The sequence below is a fragment of the Heliangelus exortis genome, chromosome 16 (genome assembly GCF_036169615.1).
Source record: "Heliangelus exortis chromosome 16, bHelExo1.hap1, whole genome shotgun sequence".
Taxonomy (NCBI): domain Eukaryota; kingdom Metazoa; phylum Chordata; class Aves; order Apodiformes; family Trochilidae; genus Heliangelus; species Heliangelus exortis.
Genome location: NC_092437.1, coordinates 8,379,367 through 8,404,053, shown reverse-complemented (window position 1 = coordinate 8,404,053; position 24,687 = coordinate 8,379,367). Strand labels below are relative to the sequence as shown.

General features: G+C 39.3%; 1 protein-coding gene across 1 annotated transcript in view; it reads right to left on the bottom strand.

Moving 5' to 3' along the window:
* The window catches only part of ATP9A (ATPase phospholipid transporting 9A (putative)), a 58,732-nt gene that overhangs the window by 25,650 nt on the left and 8,395 nt on the right, over nt 1-24,687 (bottom strand). The window contains exons 2-14 of the mRNA XM_071760008.1: nt 23,708-23,852; nt 23,265-23,378; nt 19,817-19,925; nt 13,161-13,219; nt 12,496-12,547; nt 11,830-11,924; nt 10,582-10,662; nt 9,824-9,899; nt 7,026-7,102; nt 6,263-6,423; nt 5,355-5,497; nt 4,532-4,644; nt 1,538-1,750 (exon numbers count right to left, since the gene is read on the bottom strand). Of these exons, the coding sequence (XP_071616109.1) occupies nt 1,538-1,750; nt 4,532-4,644; nt 5,355-5,497; nt 6,263-6,423; nt 7,026-7,102; nt 9,824-9,899; nt 10,582-10,662; nt 11,830-11,924; nt 12,496-12,547; nt 13,161-13,219; nt 19,817-19,925; nt 23,265-23,378; nt 23,708-23,852 (1,438 nt within the window). The remainder of the gene's footprint in view (nt 1-1,537; nt 1,751-4,531; nt 4,645-5,354; nt 5,498-6,262; nt 6,424-7,025; nt 7,103-9,823; nt 9,900-10,581; nt 10,663-11,829; nt 11,925-12,495; nt 12,548-13,160; nt 13,220-19,816; nt 19,926-23,264; nt 23,379-23,707; nt 23,853-24,687) is intronic.

Below are 24,687 nucleotides of genomic sequence, written 5' to 3'. Positions count from 1 at the left end.
AGAAAACAAAACCCCACTTCAATGTAGATCACAAAAACTGCCATCTGGAAATAATTCCCAACTTGTTTCAATCCAAAGGCATTGATTGATTTCTGCAAAGCTGGGTTTACAGGGAAGAGCAAAACATCAGAGGAGAAAAGCAGGTAAGCAAACTCTATATTATGTGCTGGGAGAGCACACACATGCACAATGCTCACTGGCTCTGAGGGCAGGGAGGAGCAAGCCCTTGTCACTACAGGTACATCACAGGAGGAAGGGGAAAAAACAAAGATACAGTTTTTTGTATAGCACAGACAAGAACTCATGGCATGAAATGAATTAATTGCCTACTTGGGAAGAAGAAAACACTATAGGGAGTATTTTGAATGTACACAAAATGTGGAAACCAGCAATACCAGTCTTTCATTAATATATGCAACCATTTCAAAATCCTCACGTAGCTGGGCTTGTAACAAATAAACATGGTTCTATGCAAACAATTTCTGACCTCTAGTGATGAGGAAAGGCAGCTTATAGCTTGATGTCAAAGGTGAAAAAATTATCAGAAGCAAATCTGTTTTATTTGGAGCAATAAATGGAAGAACCCTTCAAACATAGTCAAATGGGTGATTTGATCTCATTGTCACCAAGATTCTTATGGGAAATTTCAAAACTTCAGTCTCTTTAATGGCATACAGCAAGTCTAATTGTGCAAATGAATAAAAACAAATTGTTTTACCTTGGCTGCACAAAAGATTTATCCAAAAAACATAATCAGTACATGAAACCATATTTCATTCCTCCTCTCTTCATCATAGAGGAAAACAACAGTCTAATTAAATTTTCCAAAATTTGCAGTTAAAAAGAGGACTTTAATCATAAGTCCTGTATTGAACCCAATCTCAAGTGTTCAGCAGAAATCTCCAGCTAGTCTCTGGAGAGCTGCAAAATCTCTCTCTATGGTACCACTGTATAGCCCTGGCTGGACTGGGAGATGGGAGGGATCTGGCAGGACACAGCCTTGCTCTGATACAAACTTTTGCACACTTCACTCACTCTGCAGAATTTTATCTGGAGCTCTGGGTCTGTCCCATCCACATGGGAACATTGTCTCCTGGGTCAGCAGTGCTACTCAGTGTGATTTACAACTTTTTTACTTGCACTGGAAGTTTGAACACCTTGCAGATCAGGAATGACCTGACTTATGGGTGTGCTCTAACCCCCTCCCACAAGTCAAAGTTATTATCCCCTGAAAAAAGACAAGACTGCCTATCATTTACTGAACATGGTCAAAGGGACTTATGCAGAAACTTGGGCAAAACTCTGTGGTGCAGAGTCTGACACAGCAGCCAGACACTAGTCACCAGAGAGGCAGACTTGGCTGAATTACATCAACTGAGAGGGCACTTACAGTCTGTTCACAGGCTATCAGGGAAATAAATGCATTAAAATATTACCCCCTTCACTAGACTGGAGTACTTTAACCAAATAATTATATTTTTTTTTAACAACAAGCAAGGTTGTATTTGTATTTTTATGCATGCAAATGGCCACTGACCTCATCAGGACTGGAGGCCTGATACACCCTGCAGGAGTCCTCATAGTGTCTCTCAGCTTCAGCCTGGTCTGTCACCCCGTTGGACTCGTACACCGGAGTCACGTTGTGGCACAGCGCGATCGCCTTCACCGCCTCGTGCACTCGGCTGCTCATGGTTTTACGCACCTTGGTGGCCAAGGTAAGGCCCTTCACAGCAGGTGGGTCCTGAGATTGCTGATGAGAAAAGGAAAGCAGAACATAGTCTTACTGCAGGAAAAATGTTTTGAGTTTTTAATTCAGTGAAGACAATAACTGTAGCAGCTGTGCAGACTCTCCTGTCCCCAGGAAGGAGGTGCACTCTTCATACACCTTAACTCAGGCCAGCACTGGGAAGGTACCCCAGCATAATGCAGATTCTTTATCATTGGTCCTGGTGGAGTAAAGCACCCCAAAAGATTTACTTAAGTTTTGGGAACAGTACACTGAGAAAAAGATCCTTTTTTGCAGATTCATCAAACACTAACTGGTGAAAGACCAAAGTCAGAAGGCTCAGGGAAACCACTTTTTTTGCTCCACAAAAGACCATTGGCTCTGAAAATTTAGTCAATTTGGTTTCATGTGCAAGAGAATATAATTGCTGAAAACAGAAAACAGATGACTTGCATGCACCTAGAAAATCTTAATTACATTCATTTATTTTTTAATACTATTCTTAGTATCAGAATGGGAGTCTTCAGATAATTGCACAATTACTAAATTATCCTGGTTGAAGAAGGACACACAGTGATCTAGTTTCCTGCTCTGTTAACCTTTAGTGTCAAGAGGACAAAAGTTTCACTTCCAGGTCAAAGGCCACAACGTGGTAAAAATAAGAGCAAAGAATAAGAACTACAGTTCAAAATGAATCATTGCCAGCAAATGCTTCTCATTATAAGCAATCTCATTTGGTAATGATAAATGCTTTATGAGACATATCCTTTACCAGCGTAATTCCACATCTACTTTCCACTTAAGTGTTTAGGACACATAAGATCTTCAAATTTAATATTGCTGTTCATCAGCACTCTTGCAACAGGCTTTAAGCAAGCCAAACAGCTGCAAACCCTCAGCTGAAGTGCATTTAAATTGACAGAGTACTAGTTCCACACTAGACTAGTCACAGTCACCAAAAGCTTCTTGACAAATATCAAATACTTTGGTAAATAATTAACCAGTAGTCAAGTTTTCTCTGGAGACTGAGTACAAAATTAGGACAAATAGGTCTGAAGTCTGGGGATTTTTTTTATTGGTTTGTTTTAAGTACAGTTTAGTGATTTCAGGGTCTCAATGTCAATAAAACAAGCAGATGTTAAGAAGGCTGTGAAAGCACAGGAGAGAGAGAGAGAGAGAGAGAGAGAGAGAGATACCTGAATGAGTCACAAGTTACCTGAGACACATGTCAGTGAAAAAGATAATTACTCAACATACCAGGTATTTATCAACTATCATATGCTTAGTTAAAAGCACATTGTAGCCCGACAGGCTGCCCAGGGAAATGCCATCAACAGATCACTGAGGTCAAGGAAACCTGTTGTGCATATTTACCACCATGAACAAAATACAGAAATAAAAATCCTATTTACAGTACATAGTGCCTTTTTCCAGACAAGAATGCTGGCTTCATGTTTCATTTTGAGGGGAGTATAAGAAGAGCACTTCAGTCTAAAAGTCTCTTTTAGAGAAAAACAAAACCAATGTGACATGAAAAACCCAGTCCACAGCACTGGGTGTGCATGCCCAAAGAAAAGCACTGGCACTTGGAAAATAGCTTCTGCAGTTTCTGTAGGAATGAAGTAATTCCACAACTGTTGAGAAATGAAAATACCTGATCTATAACACAGGAGTAGTAACCCATCACTTAGATCTGCAGATTGCATCTGTGGAATCACATTTTATAAAAGCAAAATCAAACAGTCAGTAAGTCACAAAAAAAGTTTTCTAGCTGTATCTGAGAGAATGGTTATTTTAAAAAGTGAACAATAATGCTTTCATGATTACCTAATTAGTGCCAATTCTTAAATCTTTTCTAAGTACTACTCAGTGGAGTGGCTGGAACACCAGCCACTGACAGCTGATTGCTTTTCTTACAAAGCAGCAATATTCCTAAGTAAAACCTCAGCTTTATGAAGGAAGCACAGGTATTTATATGAAGTTTCAATTCATAAGCATATTGTCCATTGCTAACATGCTAAGGAATACACTTTGATGACCCAGACAAATCACATGGCATTACCTAGTTATTATATAAAACTGAAATAAAAGTCTAATAACAAAGATTAAGGCTTTTTAGATGCTGTCTTATCCTGTGATACTAAAAGAGGAATGCAAGGGAGAGACTTCTCAAAACAGGATTTTCCTGTTCTATACTTTCATTACATGTCAACTTTTTTGTCTTTTGTAGATGTAGATAGTTCTCAAAACAGATATCTGTAATGCATCAAAGAAGATCATTGGTGCATTACTGAAGAATCCCACTTGTAACATTTTCAACCTGCAGGCCTAAAGCAGTGACAGTAGCAGTACACTGTTCTCAGTTACTGCTTACTGAGTGCCCATGTTTCCTCTTCCTTCATTAGTGCATCAGTACACAGCATTTTGAACAGCAACTTAACCCATTAAATATTACCCAGAGCCAGTTTTTCAATAAAGCAAACACTGTGGTTGCTGTAAATGGTGAATATCTAAATAATAGTATGCTGGTTTACAATCAGGCCTCAAAAGCAAGACACAGGCACATACATGCACTTACAGACATGTGCAGATGCTGTGGCAGTTAAAAGACTGGTGGATGGGAAACAATCCATTAATACAATAGCAATCATGATAATATTTATCTATTATGGATTCAATTACCTTCTGACTTTTCCAAAAAGCAGTAAGTTAATAGGCACATCCTTGCCATGCTAACTCACCATTAGCCCAGTGACCCAGAAATCTATTTTATGAACAGAGTTAAGTAATGCAATTTAATTCTACCTGTGTGTATATACTGAATATGTGGCTCTGCACTTCATCCATGGAGTCCAGGCCATAAGCTACTGTTCCCAGGTGAAGTCGCTTGAAGACCATCTCATTCTGTGTAAGAGTTCCTGTAACAGAAGCAGCACCAAACACAATGGGCATAAACACACCTATTCCCCAGCACACATTCTTGCTGTACCCCAAATCCAAAAGAAACTGGCCAGCACCTGATTTAGTCACTGTAACAAGTCCAGGCAACATTAACAAACAATATTAACAAACGTGAGGACCAATTCTCCCAGGAAGCAGTGGTGCACATCAGCGTGCTAGTGAATAAGAATGAGATTATTCACCCCTAAGTCAATGATAGTAAGAGCTGCAGGCATAATTCTGGTCTGGCTGCACCAAAGAAAACTTCTAGAAACAGCTTCAGTTGGATCAGGATTCTGTGCCAGACCAAGCTTTTGATTACAGCTTAGGTCTTTTGAATTCAAGTTCAATTTTAAAAGTCTAAGGACAGCAGCAGACAGACCGATAGCATGCTTCTGCCTATGTATATAAGCTATCTTCATCTGGTTTTGAAAACTAACTCTAAAAAATTGTTTTCAATTTTATTCTTATCCTTAGCTTTTGGTTTAATAACACATTTTAGAAGTTTTTTTAAAGCAACATAATATTCCTGATCTATCTTGATAATACTGTATCATATTATCAAAGTCACAGGAAATGGATATTTCTTCTAGTTCAGGAAAATCCTACATGATACTCTCTGGCTGGCCAAAAGTGTAACAAAATCCAACCAATAACATACTTAAAACTGTATTTTATACATGGATACCTGTTTTGTCTGTAAGCAAATAGGATATCCTCCCCAGCTGCTCAGGAATAGTGCTGGACCGAACCACAGTCCCAGGGATTTTGGAGTCTCTGCGGATGACCCAGCTGTAGACAATTTTACCCATGTCCAGATTCACACGTAAACTATGCAGGAAGAATGGGAAAAAAAAAATAATAAAATGTATCTTCAGTTACACTTTGGAAAAAAACAATCTATGTGAACTGCCACAGTGCAATGAACATGCCTTCCATGCTGAATTTGAGCTGCTGAGGAGGGTATTCTGGGAGAAGTATATTCAAAGTCAATAACCAGATGGTAAATGGACAGGAGTGTGCATTGCTGCAGTGGTACTGTCATTCAAAGATAGATGGCAAGACTATGTTGAGAACAGATAAATTTAAGGGGTAGACAGACACTGACAAGTAAGGAGTGCAAAACTGATATGCAGACAGTGGGTTAAAAATGGAACTGAAATGAATCCCAGACCTACACCAAAAATTAGAATTTACTTATTAATATTGTGTAATTAAATATTAACATTTCAGTGCCCTCCGAAAAGCAATTGAGTCCTATTACACTACATGCTGTATAAATATCTGTCCTTTTGCTATCTGATGTGCTCTTATAAAAGTAGCCAGGTAGCCTGAGCACTGAGAAGATGCCTTAAGGTACAAATCCACTGCCCAAGGTAGAGACAGTGAATGGGTAAATAGGATAAACAAAATTCATCAGAAATAACAAAGTGATTCTTATGTTTGAATAGTAGTTTGATGTCTATTTCTAGATTTGACTACTTATCAAGAAAAGAATATAGATGAGTTTATGTGCTTGTTCACACCAGAAGCATGGAGGAGCATGCAAAGGAACCAAAACAGTATTTTGCTGGGAAGAATTAGCAGCTGCCTTACCTTATGGGAATGATGTTTGAGAACAGCAGGAGAAATCTTATGATCTGAAGATACCAACGGCCAGCAAAGTGCTGAAGGGCCACCATGACAAGTGAGACCACCACAAGAGCACCAAACAGAATCTTAGTAAGACAGTTCACTTCCAAATCAAAGAGTCCAATCTAAAGAAATGAAATAAAGACATTTCAAACACACAAGAGATGATGTTAGCTCAATGTAACATTCACAAATGGAATGAACTTGCATACCCATTCTCCACTATTCAACTTCTTTTTTAAAGCATGGCAAACATTTAAATTTATAAGCAATATTGCTGCCATATTATTAAATAAGGCTTCCATTCTCTGGAAGTTAAGCCATGCACGAAGAAGTGTGAGAAACAAGAAATAAGCACGAGGAAACTCATGCTGCCAAAAGTTGCAAACTATGTACTATGTAAACATCCCTGCACCTTGTCTTAGCTTTGCTATAATAGAAGACTGCAGAAAAATAAGCCTTCCTATTCTAACTATTATAACCATATAAAATGACAACTTTATCCATCATAAAAACCTGAGAAGACACATGTACAATAGGAACAAAACAACAAGGAAACAGGTTCTGCTTTAGTAGCTACCTTAAATCACAGGCTGGAAGATATGAGTCAGTGTTTCTTCATTGTTGCCCCTATAGTGTGTATGCAAGGCATTTAGAAGAATTTTCTTTAAAAACTTATAACTTTTTGCCCCTTTTTATTTATTGTAAGACTGTTTCCTTACCATACCTTGCTTCTTGGGTTTGAGGTATTCATGACACTGCGCAATTCCCTTCCAGTGTAGAGCACAACTCCCACAACAGTACCTAAACAAAACAGAGCATGCATGAGTCAAAGAAAAACAATCTCAGTTTGTCTTCTCTATAAAAATACTTGTTAAATCCAAAGGCTTGCCTGTTAGAAAGGACTTCCTGCAGCTTAATTTCAGGGACAATAGCAATCAGAAATCAAAAAAGCTGGTACCTGAAATATAAAACCTAGGAAAACAAGAACTTTGAACAGAAGACATCCTACAAAAACTCAGTAGGTCTTCATCCACTCTGCCCAAACGCTTGTGCTTGAGGCAGCATCAAACTGCATCAACTAATGTGCAGGGAAAGAGGAGTCAACTGCTTTGCTCTCTTGACTTTCCCTGACCTCCCTTTGATGTCAGTTGTCTCTCCCACTATAAATAGAAGCTGCTAAGGATGGAGGATTTCTTGGATTTCCTATCACCACTGCTTAGGTTTGGGAAAGACTGCCTTACATCAGATAGTGGTCCATAACTGTGTGTCAAAATTACTTAAGTGTTCTTCACTAGAGTTCTCAATTGGTGAAGGTTGCCATAATCACCAATGAATTCCAACAGCTTTCAAAGACAGGATTACCTTATTTTTTAAATCTACAATTTACTTCAAGTATTTGCCTAATTGCTGCTCCCACTAAAAAGGGAATCATATAAGCTCCTGCCTTACTGTAACAGATGGAGCTGCTGGAATCCTATCAGTGTATTTTAATGCTATGTCCCACAGTTGCTAAAGAGCTGAGAACAACAAAGTTCTCCCTTTCCTTCTTGCAGAAACACACAGTTTAGCACCATAAATCACTGGGTTTCTACAGATTTCTCTTAAAGACTTTGCAAATAGACAAAGAAAAAGCTATCTACCATTAAGAGTTTAAAAACTGATATTACTGAAGTCTAATTTTTTACTTGAAAATTTTAGCAATCTGTAAAATTGAAGAAAATTAACAGTGAAAACACAGCACTGCTGCAAATATACCTTATACTCTGCTATTTCCCTGTTCCATTAAATAAAACTTGTTCAAAAGAGGTGCTTTCTAAAAATATGCTGGGAAACATTCCATTAAACCAAAAAAACAAAACAAAAAAAAACCCAAAAAAACCACCCAGATGGCAGGTGGTGGCAAGATCATCAAAATTCAAATCAGCAGATGGCACAGCTACTCCAAATCTACTGCAAGCAGTCAGATCCATTCCTGCTACAGCAGATGGAGAAAGCCACATAGCTCTGCTTCCTCTTACAAGCAAAGGCTGCCCCAGTGAGATGGCATCAGCACAACTTGACAGCTTCCACTTACAGAAGAAAAATAATATCCCCATTTTTTCCTAACAGAAATAACCCACAACATGCCATTTATTATTGCCACAGGAGAAACAAAACTGAGTGTAATATTGATCAAGTCAGTTAAAATGAGGGCAAAAACCTGTCAAGACTAGAAAACAGCTTGAAGGCACACTGGTATGCATAAAAAGTATTTCTAGTTATTTTCTGGCCATTCAAAACACACTTAACTGCATAAACCACTTGAAATGATGAAAATGTTTGCAAATGTTATTCCTAATAACTGAAATCAAAGATGTCTATCTAAAGATAACTGTTTATACCCAGAAGGGAGGACTGTACTCAAACAGTAAGTTCATTTGGGCAGAGGGGAGGTCATTGTACACCTTGATACAGACACCAAGACCACCCAGAGCTTCTAAATTGAGCTGAAGTAGTGACCAGGCAGAGCAGAGCATGCCCTGGGCTCTCCTTTAGGGCAAAATGTTTCTACCCACGTGTACAGCAGAGGAAGAGCTTTTACCCTCAGCAGGCACTAGCTGTGCATGTGCTGATGGCAGAAAAGCATTTCCCTGACTTTACTAGGACACTTTACTGTTACATCTCCTGTGCCATGGCAGTGTGAGAGCACTCCAAGAGCTGGCAGAAATTAAAGCTTTGATACAAGAGGTAAGAAAGCCCCCACCCCGAAAAGGGTGCTGTGGGGAGAGTAGCCATACAGGACACGGGAAAAACAGCTTTCCATTTCTCCATCTATTTTGTTCAGAAGTGACAATTCTACACTCAGTTCAGTGCTTCAGAAAAAATCTTTTGACATTTAATCTTCTTTCACCTCATTATCAATCCCATGTACACCTAGGTACTGCACTGTGAAGTCTCTCCATTCAACAACTTTAATTCCAGAACAGAATTTCACTCTTCTCCAGCTACCCTGCAAACCTTGCAAGCACACTGGACAAGAGAGGGACAAGGCTTTTACTTTGACAAGCCTCTACAAGAGGCCATTGATTAGTCTCAGGCCTTAGGAGTTTATCATATATATAAACCAAAATCTGTCAGAGAATTTATTTTTTGCACTTTGAAACTAAGATGAACTCAATGGAAGCACTTACCTGGAAATCTTTCATCTTAGCTTCTGTTACCAGAATCTATTTGACACCATTTCTGTTACAGATTAGGATGTCAACATGGAGAGCAATTAAGTGCTATTCTGGTCCTGGATGCTAAAGAAGTGCCCAAAGGCCACTCCAATTCTTTCTCATCTAGGAATGGCCAAGAGGCAATTAGATGTCAGCTCAGCTCCCCAGAGGTGTTAGGACAAGTGGGAAACCTCATCCCAACTGCTAATTTCTCCAACTGACAGAGATTATTAGTCTATTACAAAAAGACCTTTAAAAATTGTTAACATATTCCCTTAAAAAAAAAAAAAAATCAAAAAAAAAAAATCACATGCTTCCATCTTACCTGATGCAATCACTGTGCTGGCCCATAGGGTGTTTTCTATGCTTAAACTTTCATTCACTGGAGGGTCACTGTCCTCCTACAAGAGGATAAAAACAAACTTGCCAGTAGTGTGAAAGCCCAGTGGACAAGATTTACACCGAAGTGTTCAGAAAGTGATGCTGAGAGTGTTGGTAGATGGCTTCTTGATAAGATGGAAGATTTTCATAAACCCAGGTAAAGATCTGGCTGGGTTAAGAACATGAAAACTTTGTTTTCCATGGAGCAGAACAGTTGGGATAAAAAAAATCTATTAAGATACCTCTGTCTGCTGAAGGCCCCTGGGAACCATAAATGAGAAAGGGATTTGTCAACAGCTCTCTGGGGATTACAGGAAAATGTTCCCTCACTTGGTTATAGCATTTTTCCTGCTACTGTAAGATCTCATTGAGAACCTGTTTGGACTGCTCAGTAATGCCTGGAGAGTAGTCTGATGTGCACCAGGGAACAGTTACAAAAAAAGCATGATTCCTCTTAGGCACCAAAAGAGTAAGGTTCTTAATCCCAAACAGTGTATGACATTGTCTCTAAGTCAAAGCTTCAGTAATTCCTGTTTCAGATTCATTTCATGCATTTGATGAAGAAAGAATTTTTTTTAAAACAAAAAAAAGAGACTTTTTTATCTATCTCTCCTGAAAAACTCTGGCATTCTGGTAGCATTCAGCACATTTCAAAAACAAACACTGTCTATATGATGTCAAGCATATGTCAGCAAGACTCACCCTTGTGAAGGTCCCCACAAAATTGTGTATATCAATATTGGGTTCTTCTGCATATATGTAGGAACGGATTTGCAGCAGGTCCTATAAAAGACAAGTTTTGGCAGACAGGCAATTCCATTTTAATAATGTACAAATGTTTCTACAAAAATACTTTAAGCAAGAGTTACTTATCAAGTTAAGATAATTGCTAAATTATATTACTTAGTGGAGCCCAACTGTCTATGAGAAAACACAACTCTTGTATCAGCTTCACTGAGAGTATTTCTTGAACTGATACCTGAGACACTCCTGGGAGTTAGATGCTGGTGCCCCATAAAAGCAATTTCAGCTAAGCTAGGCTAAAAAACAGCCTAAGACACTTATTACCTCATAGAAAATAAGGTTTGGACTAGTCTTCTAAGACAACTAAGAACTCCCTGTCAGTCAATATTTAGTTCAAGATGCCAATGTCACTAGGAACAGTTCTGTGGTGACAAGAAGATATGCCAATTCTGCACAGTTTTCACTGCTGCCTTGCTTCAAAGCCTTTTTATAAAACACAAACAAGCAAACAAAAACTTTATGCACTCTTTACAAACAGAACACAAAGAAAACAGGTGCTTGGATTCCACCTTTTTTGTTTGTTTATTTTTAAACCACATGGACTACTTCAGATAGAGACTTTGGGAAACACTGTTTGATGAAGGTTCTATGCTTATATCAGATCATACAGTGGAGCTTCCATGGTGACACTCTGTCCTTTCATAAAAGCAAGCAATTAAAACTTAACTGCCTCTGAAGCCATTTCATGAAAATGGATGAACTGTGCCCTAAAAAAACCTGTAGGTGCAAGGAATAAAAGGGAGCATTTGAGAAGTACCACCAACAAAGGTATCTATTCTGCAGTAAGTCAGTTACTGCAATGGTCTCCAGAGAAGAAAAATAAAATAGGAGCATCCCACCATTAGCCACATCCTGCTGCAAGGTCATTCTCTAGCTGCCAACCCCAGTGCCTACCTGCACAGCTTTGCGGTGACATCAAAGCTTCACCTTACCTGAAATCTTGCCTGGAGCTCAGGAAGAGCTGGCTCACCCTTACATTCTTTGTTGCCAAAGCTAATCTGTAGCTTGCAATGAGCCCTGTGCAGAACAATGCTGCAGTAACCTGTTTCTCAAAACAGCCCATTAACTGAAGCACCTGAACATTTTTCAGGTAGAGCAGATAACATGTGTTTACCAAGTAGAATATTTTGTAGGAAGGCAGCTTACAGAAGCAGTTGGCAGTCTCTGAGTGCAGGTAACAGGCAGCCTCAATTTCCAGTCTGTCTCCCCATCCAGCTGGTCAGTGCGAAGGAAGCAAGACCCTGTGGATTTTCAACACCAGTCAGTGCTCTTTCCAGATCTGTCTTCGTACAACTACAGCTCATGAAATGAGCAATGTTTCTAGGACACCATTCTATCTTTGGAAACTGATTTCTGGTAATATTTGTTAATCATGTTGGAATTATATTCTTGTGCCACACATTCATTTCATTCCACCAGTCCAGAATACAGAGAGACTCTGCACTTTACCCTTAAGACTTTTGAAATGTTCTCATTAGTCTTTATGTTTTTTAGTGCTTCTGATCAAATGTTTCCTTATTCCACACTTAGCAAAACAAACCTGAACAGCAAGAAAAATTATTTACATCTATAATGCAAACCAGTGTGTAATATGATTCATTTACCCAGGATTCAACTACCTAAGTTCTTTGATTAGCAAACAAAAATACAGTATTACAGCCTGAAAAGTGGTGGTCTGTAAAAGCATTTGAATTCTCTGTCTCTCTAAAATTTTACTATTACTTAGTTCTTTCACATTTCCAAGAGATATTTTTCTCTAAACAACCAGTGAAAGGTTAATGGCCATTTTGACAATTGGTTCCAGATGTTTACCATTCTTCTCTGATGTCCTCAGGAAGATCATGTCAGCAGGGACCCGCTGGTTCTGTTAGGAGAAGAAAGGCCATTATTGTGCATACAGCCCTGCACGCGTGTGCTGCCGCCTTCCACAGCCCCACCGTGACAAGCAAAGGGGGTGTGGAGCAGAAAGAGGATTTCTTTGTCAAACTGAAGCTTGGTATTCAGTTTGCTTTGAATCCTAAACCCACTTCCCTGCAGAATTCCAAGCACAGAATAATAACTGGTGCCAGCTCCCACTGACCAGACCCACCAACAGCTAGGTTTACAAAAGATGCAGGGAGTAACTCTAGAAGTATGAAGAAATTTTAAACTAATGCTGGTTTCCTCTCAAGAAGTCCCATGCTAGGAGAAAGAATGTATTTGGAATCCACTGCTACCTTTTTTTTGTTTTGTTTGTTTTTTTCTTTTGTACTGAATATTTTCATACTAATAGTTTTAGAGGACACAGCTTCTTGCTTGTCAAAAAGGGGGCAGAGGAGAGCGAGAGAAACTCTGAAAAGTGGCTGAATATTATAACTGGTGTTCCAACACTTGATATTCTGAGCCTACCATAAACCAAATGTGACTTCAAAATACCTCATCTTCTATGGTCTAGCAAAGAATTACTTTACAAAGAAAAGTTACATGCAAAGGCTAACCTTTTCAACAATGATGAGGTCGCCTACTTGTATATTAGAGCTCTTCACCTTCACAGTCCCTGCAAAGGAAAGGTATCAGTGCATTAGAGCAGCAGCAGGACAGGGGGTTTGTGGGTGTTGTGTGATGCTCCCTACCTCTTTTCCTTCCATTTCATCATTCTAAGGAAAATGGATAATACTTCTTCCACAAGAACGAGACAACACTGCCCTATAAAGATTTAGCAAACCTACTGCTCCCACTAGCTAAAAAAATTTGGGCTTCAACTTGTGAAGAGGGCTGAAAGCCTCCTGTCTCACAGCTCCAGGTCTCAGCACTAGAGGGAAAAACCCTGGTCACTCTCCAGTGATAACTCTGAAACAAGCACTAGAACATTTTCATACTGGTTAACACAGGAATTTCAAAATGCTTTTGGTGTCAGGCAGACATCACAGCAAGAGCTGAAAAATTACAGTATGCAAATATCAACTTGTGACTCTCCTACCAAAGTGGCTGAAAATTTAAAGCTCAACTCCCAAGCCAAGAGCTGCAAGCCACAAGTAAAATGGGCCCATCTTAAAAACCAGGCTCATTTCCTTTCCATATCACAGCTCTTGTATATGGTTCAGCTCTAGCATCTCTTCTCCACAGAGCCTCAACAAGCCCTGCAGAGTACAAGTCCTCCAGAAAACACCTAAATATTTATTTCTTTGCAACTATCAAACATTTCCCAGTTGCTTTAAAACAGGGGATTAATTTAACAATTGGATAGTAATTTCAAATCATTAGCCAGCTCTAGATTTGGCTTCTCAGACTAACTAGTGATTTATAATCAGTTAATTTGAACCCTGCCTCTATGTGTCTGTCTGTTGTATTTCAACAAAAGCCTCTTTAATCTGCTGTGATTTGAGTGGAAGTGGGGGAGGCACGTGGAGCTCACCCTGGCATGGACAACACTCCTACTGTACCTCAAAATTCATGTGCTAACTGGCCAGATAGCAGCTCAGGGGGAAAGGAGAAGGGGGAAGGGAGGGGAATAGAAATTAGCACAAAGCACAAAGGTCACTAGGATTTTACTACTGGCAGTCCCTTCATTAGCATCCTTCTCAGGATATGCTTCAGTGTTTCTGCTCCAAATTAACAATGAAAGCCATTCTGGGCTCCTGGCAGCCTGCTGCTTTGGTGACACACTGTGTGCTTAACATGCTTCATCACTGCTGCTAATAAATGCAGACTTCCTTACATGCTGTAATTATTCCTACAAATTATAAGCAGTCATGGCCCATTTCACAAATATCTCATAGGTCTTTCACAGATTCTGGGTTTGGCCTTGCAAGATTTTTAGTTTAAAAAAAAAAAAAAAAAAAAAAAAAAGGAGTAAACAAAACAAATGCTGGGCTAAAGACATCTCTGCCGGGGCAGGAAGCATGCCGGGGATTAAGAGTCCATTACGCAGAGGCTTGAAAAGAAAAGCTGCACTCCAAGAGGATCCAAAAAAGCATCCCTGGCAGTCTTCTGTATGGGCTATACAAAGTTAGGTACTATGACACTAAAAGGGTCTGACAGATAACATCTCTTCCTCCCCTTTAAATACGGTTATTCATGAAACGACAAAAAGTGCTTTTGAATATACTCCTGTGTAAAGAAGAAAAAAAAAAAAAAAAAAAAAAAAAAGCCTGTGATATCTTCCCCCACAGGCATAGCAATTCCTAAACAACTTTTCAAAAAAGCTCTTGGAAGGAGAGGTGGATTTATTTAACCACATTTTAGGTATTTCTCTTGATGGTCACAAAAATTTATTTGGTGACTATCAGTATAGGAAGTGCTACCTACAGGGTTCATGAATGAAAATTTATTTCTGTAGTTATTTCCTTAGTTATGCAAATTCACACCCAAAAAGAAAAATTAATGCCTGAACAAAGTTACACCAAGATAATTTCCTATCATTATGCATAAAAAGGCTTTTTGCACCATCATTCTGAAAACGGTATCATCTGCTTTAGATTTTTTCCTATATGAGAAAAATCAAAGCAGCTGGAGCAGATTTGTCTTGTTCAATAACCCTCCCAACCCAAGCTGTTTTAAGGTCAAAGAAAGGACCTTTCTAACCAATACACATTTTTATAACTCCTGTATAAATGAGATGCCCTTTTAGGTAGCAAAGCTAATTCTGCTTTTCCAGCCATACTCCTGGCCTCTCATGGATGACATCCCTGCAGCATGTACCATATGTGCTGCTAAGAAGGCGTGGGACCAGATGTTTTCTTTGACTCAGGACTCCTGTAACACAACTTAGTTGAATTAGTTTTATTTTGATCTTGGGAATTCTGTAATTTCTTTTTCCTTTTGTGGGGAAACTACCTCCTAAACATTAAATGTTTTCCCATGCATGCTAAAGAAACTAGCTAATAATACAACTGCTTCATTTACCAATATTGCTCAACTATTAAAGTATTTTTGTAGTAGTAAGTTATTGCTTTTACAAATGCTTTTAGAAGTGCTTCCCCTGAATACGTTTATTTAGCACTTAAAATGCTCCCAGTTTCTATTTTCTGAAGTTTATCAGAACATGTCAGTGATTAACACAATCTTAAAAAGCAATTTATAGTCCCGACACGTTACTTTTTAAAAAAATAACTTCTTAAAATAGGATTGATATTTGCTTCATTCCTCCCTGTGTCCTGGTTATTTTTTTAAGATAAAAATATTTAAACACAATAAAAATGCAGCTGGTTCCAACTTCAGGTATGGTCTTTGGAATTATCACCAAATCTTCAGTGTGATGGATGTACCATAAAGCAGAGTATTTAAAGTGTTAAATAAATTAGTTAAGAGAGTTGCCTTTTTTTGTACTACATGACCACTTACATTAAGATTTCACAATAGAACTGCAGAGCTTCATTAAGGAACTTATCAAAACACCTTATTTGGAATTCAAAATTAAGCCAGAGATTTGTTAAAACAATCAAATGCATTTAAAAAAAAAAAAAAAGTTGTTTGGATGTGCTGCACCAAACTTTTGGCTTTTGCAGCCTTATGCTGCATAAACTGTGGAGCAGGACTCAGAGGGTTTGGGAAAATATTGTTTTTATATGGCTGGTAAATGCCAATGATCTGTATCTTAAGTAGCACTCCTCAGTAGGAGGTCTTTTCCCATTTCTTTCTGTGGAGTTTCTCTCCATTATGCAGTGTTACCCGGGGAGGGGGGTGCGAGAGAAGAAAAACAAACCAAGAATTTGCAAGCACAGTTCCAGCTTTCTATCAAGCAGAAAGTCAGCACACAGACTTCTGAACACAGGGAGTCTTGTAGGTTTATGAATAGGGGATTGAAATTTGATTATTTTTTTATTACAATCCAAACAACTGCCCTTTAAATGGAGAGCTTTCTATAAAAAAAAAAAAAAAAAAAAAAAAAAAAAAGTGATTTCCAGAAGTCTGCTGGTTTTATCATTTTGGAACATAAATGGATCATATTAGTAGAAAAAAGGTAAAAGGTTCAGGGTGGAGTTTTTTTACTGTTATATCAAATAAAGGAACTCAGCAAATGCACTACTGTCCACTCTGCCTTACACTGCCCTCCAAAAAGATTAGTCCCTGGAACTTAGCAGCCATATTCAAAATAAAACATGATCCAAAGAGGATTCTCTCTTTTTCTCTACAAAGCAAGCAGCTTAGTGAATCTTAAAAAGCTTAACGCGAAGAGTGCATGAAAGAAGTTTCTCATACAGGAGCAAAGCTGCAAATCCAAAATACCCCCCAGGAGTGGGAGAGCAGGCTGGGGGAGAGCTGGAGAGCTCCCAGCTGGTGGCAGGAGCTGTGCCTCTGCCCAGGGCTCCAGGAACCCTGCACAAAGAGGCCAGGAGAATCCCGATTTGGGAAAGCACTTCAAACTGTGCTTACTTCAAACCCTATTTAAAACTGCATATAAGGAAGTGCTTGTACTGTGAAGTTGTGCATCAGGACCCTCCTGCACTGCCCCTTTTCATTACAGGGCTGTGCCAATATCCTAAAGCATGAATCATACTATTTCACCCTCCAAAAATGGAACAGCCTTGTAAATAGTCCAAGGTAAATCCTACAAAGGGCTTTCTCAGCTACACTGAAAGCTAGTGGATGAGCTGTTCACAAAATATTGTGATACTTGCTGCTTCTACTTCTCACCTGATGAAGGGCTTCCTTGAAAGTTTGCCTACTTTTTTAAACTGTTCTAACAGATACAATAAAACAAACCAAACCCTTGCATCTCCCAGCCATGGTGGCCTCACAAAGTACTTCCTTGCTCCGAGGTGATTCTCAGAGGTGCTAAGCTTTTAATCAGAGAAAAAGTAGATGTTCAGATCTCCTGAAAAGCTTGAGTAATGAGATTCAGTGAGAGACAGAAAATTATTCTTCTCCCCAAACCACAAGACAATCATAAATAATTTTCTGTGTTTTTCCTATTCCAAACCTATACTACTAGAGAGTCCTATTGCTGTTTCTGCACTGAATTTGTGTTAAATAAAGTAACTTAAGATTTTGAGATAGTGCCCAGCTGCCAATCCTCCTTGGTTTCTTTCACAAAATTAGAAAAGTTAAAGGACTGGGGGGAGGGAAATCATTCATGGGAAACGTAATAGCAATATGAAAAGAACTAAAGGAGAGGTCAGGCCCCTTATAGATCATTGAATAGAATCCAGAAGGCAACTCTTTTATATCTTTAAATAGATGTAGTACACCCCTGTTGGATGAGGCTTTTGTTGGTTGCCAAGCATTTTAAGTGTTATAGTAAGAACATGTTATTAAAAGAGGATTTAATATTCAGAAATTCAAACTCCCTAGGTTTGGATATCCTCATAATTCCCAGCACGTGAAATATATAGAGAAAGCCTTAACCAATTACTTTTTAAAAGCAGTCATTTTTTAAAAGGGAAATTGTTGGAAGTAGCATATTTTTACTACACCTAGTTCATTGCATCTTAGTTCAGGGGTGTGAACTTCTGTAACAAAGAAACTGAGGGGAAAAAGAAAAAAAAAAAAAAAAAAGAAAAAGCTTAAATTCAGTTCATTCTCTTTTTAAAAACAAAACCCTGGCCTCACCATCATTGTCATGGTATTAGGAATAGCTCCTTGGTGAGGCAACATTAGATTTTTCAAACCAGAATTTAAATGCCTTTGTACTGCCCAGCTGTAAACAATGGTCTGAGCCAGGGATATGACACAGCTGAGCTGCAGCCTGTGCTCACTTACAAATGAGGTCTCCAAATTCCTCAGAGTTGGAGGAAGGGGGCTAAAGATGTTGTAGATAAAAAATATACAATATTGCAAAATTACATCAGTTCTGCTAACAAAAATGCACAAAAATGTGATAACTTATCACGGAGTTTCTTTTACACAAAGGACTTGCATGATGTAAGTCAATGTCTGATACATCCCAGAAAAAACTATGAAACTCAACTGGTATTGCATGTTCAGTAAGTGATGGAACACCTCAGGATGTTGAGCAAGTTACCTTAAATTTAACACATTCAGGTACAAGCTCCTTCAGTACACACAGTAGTTCCACTTAGCTATGATTTGCAGCACCTGTGCTGAAAGGGTCTCCAGTCCTAGACACTAGAACACAGTGTAACTACACCCTCATTATTTGAATGTACCTCTGCATAACCTTCTTCTGACAATTTTCCAGATCTAGGTTTAATTCTTCTAGTAAAGTGCTTTTGCACACAATCTGCTTATGTGGATCCTCCTCTCTCTTTTAACCACACTTCTGTGGTTTCAATTAAATAATATAAATTAGTGGCTTATGAGGAATCTGTCTTACATGTGACTCTCTTATTGACAGCATGAACAAGCAACAAACACTTGCAAAAGCAAGACAGATAGCATCATTACCAAAACTGGAAGAAAAACAAACAAACAAACAAAAAAACCCAAACAACACACACATCATATCTACTATAGCTCCATTCTTGTTTTCTTCCTACTATTCTGTTTGCTGTATTTGCCCCTCCCTCCTTTCATCCGTGCAACATTAAGGAGCATTTCTCTCACGTCACAGTTTTACAGGAAGGAAATCACATTTCCCTTCTGGAAACATCTACATCCATAACCTAAGGTGATTCAAATCCAGTTTCATTTTCTCTGGTAACTCCAATCCACCAACAATGGGCAATAATTGGGAAATAAGTTTTGGCCTATTCTGGGGTCAGGAGCAAGTGAGGTTTAAAAATATCATTATCAGCTGCCTGTTAGTCCTGCTCTGGCTGCAGTGAACTCCCAGCACACCACACAGGCTCCTGAGTGTGTAAACGAACTGACTGCCCACCTCCCATGCCATGAGTCACTGAGATAAGGCCCGAAGTTATCTGATGCGATTAACACACACAAACACACACACAAACACACACACACCGTGTTTTAACTATTCATCTCCCTGGGAAAAACTCCACAAATCCCAGCATCTGCAGCAGCCAGGCAAGGCTCATGGAGACGGGATGCCACCCGCACCCCCAAATCCTCCGCAACAGCAGGAGCAGTGGTGTGGCCACGAAGCCACGTGCCTGCGAGGCCATAATCCCCTCCCCATTCCTTGAACTCTGCTTCTCTGACTGTCAGCGGGGTTTGATTGAGTTGCAACCCCTGGCGCTGCCGCAGCCGTGCCAGGATGCAGCGGGTGCGCTCCTGGAGCCACCGGGCTGACCTCTCGCTGTGAGCTTGCTGTAGATCTGCGAGTTCACTTCCTTGTCGCGCATGTAACATCTGATCTCCTCCGCGGCCTCTCGGATGACGGTGACAGCGAGCACAAATCCCTAAAAGGAGCAGAAGAGGGAAAACAGAATGGATGAAAAGGTCAGGAAAAATCACATCTGCCTCCAATAAGAACAGTATTTATCAGTACCAGTGCCAACAATCTGCATTTCCTTACTCTGTCGCCTCTCACTGAATCATTATGGTGATGCTACACTCCTCAACAGCAAACTGACAACTAACACACTTGTTGCTTAAAAAAAAAAAAAACAACCCATGGTTGTTTCTCAGGTTGTGTCTGTGAAGTACTTTGCCGGTAACCTCCAGGCAAATCTTTGCAAAGTTTAGCTGAAGAGTGTAAATAATGTATTTCATCTCACTTCACAGGTGAGTAACCAAGACTGAGAGGGGTTACACCCAAGCCCAGCATGACAGATCTCTCAATGTGCTCTCCGCTACAGGGCCAAAGTTAGCCCACCTCATCTGGGAGATTTCTTTATTCAGAAATCTGTATTGAAACTTCATATAACCCTTTCCTGCACACAGAGATATATAATACATGTGTATTCATGTGTCTGTTGCTTAGTGTGTAGGCTGAGTATGTGTAATCTAAATACACAGATGTGAAATACCCACAGTATAATTACACATTTGTCACACTAGGGCTTCCGTCCTATTTTTCTATGAATATGAGCAGTCATTTCCTTTCCTCTTGCCATGAGGAAAATGCCCACATTACATCCTTCACTATATGTATTTTAAAAAATAAATTAATTAATGGAAAACAATTACTTATGCAGTCATAGACTCTAGACAGTTAAAACACTCCACATCAATTTCAGAAGAAAAATTAACTTTTTCCAGCCTGCATTCTTGAAAATTGCAACCATGTACCCATTACCTCTGTAAGAAACCTTTTTCTTTTAAAAAGGGGCAGGGTGATGTTAGAAACTAAGGGTTACAAGAAGAACACATGAAAATGTCTGTAAATCCCCACTTATCAAATCAGAAAATTTTGCCAGTGGGTTGCAATTTCCAATTTTAAGTAACTTCATTTTTATCAGGAATGGCTGAGCACACACCTCCAAAAACTGTGTGTCTGTGTTAAACTGGGCACAATGAACTTGTCAACCTAAACTTCACCACCACCTCACAGAAGTCTTGCTGTGGAGCACTGCTAACACAGCCCAACACAATAACAATTCAGATTCTCACATACTTTTTTAACAACGAAAAATTATGAATAATGATCTAAGAGCTACTGACCTGCTAAGACTGCAGGAGAGCAGTTCGTTTAATTACTAAAATACTAAGGCACACTTCACCTGCTAGCTCTCACGAGCCTATAATAAAACTAAATAGCCCCTATGTGCCAAAATGGATGACCTGGATTAGTTAATATGTCTTGAAATGTGATGTTGTATGTTTCTGCAGTATTTAAAAATGCAGGCACATGAAGAGACCCAAGGATGGGCAAGTAATTTTTTTTTTTTAATGCTCGTATTAAATTCGGTATTTATAATAAATAAAATAAGAAAATCATATTTTCAGAGAAGCATTTCCTCTCCTCAGAATTCAGGACCAAAACCCTAGTTGTTTTTGCACCACTGTAGAAGACCTCTCATTCCCATAACCAACAAATCAAGACAAGAATGAGCATTTCTATTTACAAGTTGCATTCATGCTTTCAGCTAGAAATTCCCATCTGCTTTTCAAACTAAAATAAAAAAGCAACAGTTCTTTTCAACTTAGATTTCAGCTATTTCAAGGGTCTTCAAATAATAGCCCAAAAATATTCCCACATGTGCTGACTCACTGTGTCATTCCATCCCCAACACTCACATTAACAGCCAGTAGTGAACCTTTCTTTTCCTGCTTTCTGACAGCTTATATGCCAAATTCTAATTGCTCACCTGGCACAGACAAGTCACAACTGCCTATGCAAAACCCAGAAAGAGATCTTCTTTGTGCACATATACTTTATAGGACTGGGTCTTAGGACACTTGTGTTAAGATTCATACAGCAAATGCAATACAGCACACACTCAAGAGAGAATTCAGCAAGATCAGGCATCAACATGAACAGAAATTTAGCACCAATGTTCCACAGCTGCCCCTTCACTTCCTTCTGGCTTTTACTAGAGATTTCATTGTACTGAAAGTCTAAAAAGCACAAAAAATTTCCTTTGCTCTTCTCTTCATAGAGTAAAAAATTTCTGCCACCTTCATTTCTCAAATCAGTGCACATGTAGTGTCTTAGAAAGACCCTTGTGCTTTCTTAATCAATTTCCAGTTGGTTTTGTGTCATTTCTTTAAAGTAAAAAGGACATGTATCCTTAGAGATTTAAAAAAATCAGGGAGATGAGTTAAACCAACCTAAGTTTAAAGACAGCTCTGCTTTGAGGAGGCAGCTGGACAAAACACTCCTCTGAACCAAAATTATTCAACAATATGATGAGCTGAAGTGCAGTGGAGAAGTTAGTCACATAGAAAAAGAAATAATAGTTCTACTGGGATTTAAAATAAAAAAGGTACCTATATTTAAGCAACCGTAACTGGCTCATGCTGTGCATTTTAGTGATTTCAGAAGCCCATTCTATGCAATTATTTCTCTTTCTGTCCTTTGACAGCACTGGAGTTTCTGCTTCAAAACCTAATTATTATTGGTTTTCTTTGATCACAAGTGAAACGTGGCTATCAAAAGAAAAGGGCAAATAGCTTACAGGAAAAAAAGAGCATCTGCACCTTGAGTGAGTGCGAGTATGTCTCTGTATATTTATTTTTATATGTGGGAGGTTTGTAGAGGGAAGGTTCTCAGTTTTTTTCATTTGTTTTTTACAATGTGGTTAAACTATGAAGCAGCCTGTTGACCTATCCCAAGGCCACAGGTCAAACTGTTTGGCAGGGGAACATAATTTGCCATCATTGTGCATCTGGCCACTCATTAAGGTCACTTTTGAAAGGTGCCCTTTTGTCCTTCACTACAGTTGCCAGGCTGGTCCAGGCTTCTGCAAGCATGGATCAACCCAGGAGGGTGCAATACCCCATGCACACCCTCCATGAGCACCATAATGCTGTGAACAGCACACGTTGCCTGGTCTCCAGTAATTTTCTTAGGTTATTCACAAAGTCCTTCTTCCCTTGCAGTCACCATGGCCAGTGACACAAGCTCTTTCCCTGGTGAAAAAGTTGGAGGCACAGTCCTCTCACATCCCCATCACACCTCTACAAATAACCCTTAAGGCCAGAATAGGCATCTGTGCTACAACACGTACAGAGCAGGCCTGAAGAAGTAAGCCAACAAAATCATAAAAAACCTGACAGAAAAGGTAACACAAGAAATTGTGTCACACACTAAAACTACCTTCAGTAAAAAAAAAAATAAAAATTAAATGACCTACCAGAGGAACCCAGTATGTGTAAAGTGCACCAAGCCTCATTTCAACGACAAATTGAGAGCAGGCCAAAAGCAAGAAATAAAGGTTGAAGAAGTATTTGAACTGGTTGAACAACACCTGGAAAAAAAATTTAAAAAAAAAGAGATAGAAAAGAGATTAACAGAGTTCAGAAGTCATGCATATTGTACTAGCCACCAAAAACATTTTTGCATGTGCCTCTAGTGTTTACATGCTAACTTAGAGCAGTCTCAAAGTAATCTTGGACACTCAGAAATTGTGTCTGGTTTGTTGCTGCTCTAAGGCAGCCTTTGCAGTAGGCCCAAACACAACCCAAACAATAATTATTTTCTCCAGTTCCAAGCTCTGCACCTGTCTACTGTAAAACCACTGAAATTGGAGAACACATTGGGGTGGGATGATGAAAAGAGACTTTTTTTCACACTTACCCCAGGGAGAAATGTAAAAAAGTTGTACTTCTGATTGTTGATCACATTGCGAGGGTACCTCTGGTCTCTCTTCTCTGGATGGCCAAGCCAAACAGTACGAGGCCTTGGGTCTCTCCTCCCACAGCATCTTAAGCACTCACAACACCTATAGAAGGGAACATTAATTAAATTAATGAGTTAACTTTAATACATTCCTATGACTCACCTACTCCTTGCTCTATTAAATATCATCACTATTCAACTACCCAGCCCAATGATTACTTTTTGCATCTTGTAATGCCAGTTTTTCAAAACTTGTTCAAAATAAATAAAATATAAACACATTAGCATGCTGACTTATTTTTTTCCTTTTTCAACTCAGGCTTACGCTAAGAGCCATATATTTGATGTAATTTCTGCCATTTGCTAGAAGTTACATGGAAATCCAGGAAAGCCACGTAACCTTCACTGAAACGGATATGGTTACTAAAGGATTCCTTTTTGTCTCTGGGGTAGATACTTAAAATCCAGGCTGTAAAATGTGAGCTGAGCTGCTGTGAGAACCTACACAAACCACGAGCACACAACAGGGCACCAAGGGTCCCCTCAGCAGCCCCGGTCCTGCTGATGCCCCAGCCTCTCCCTGCTACTGCTGGGGAGCTCTGGAATCACCAGAGTCAATAAATAAATCCCAACGATGGCATCTGGTGCCTATATTTGAAACCACCCAAGTTGAAATCTCCTCCAGCACACAGCCGGGCGTCACACACAACAAATCCACATTCTGTGTTTGGGAAACCACTGCGCAGCCTACAAATGGCTAAACGCTGCTTTTCTCACCTGAAAGACCCGCGGGTGAGGCGACAGAAAACACTTATTCTCTAAGAAAACTTGGAAGGATTAACACACAACTCGTTATGCAATGATAACACCAGAGAATCGTGACTTTCCTTCCACAGGCTGGAGCCCGCCCAGCGCAGCCCTCAGGCCGCCTCAGCCTG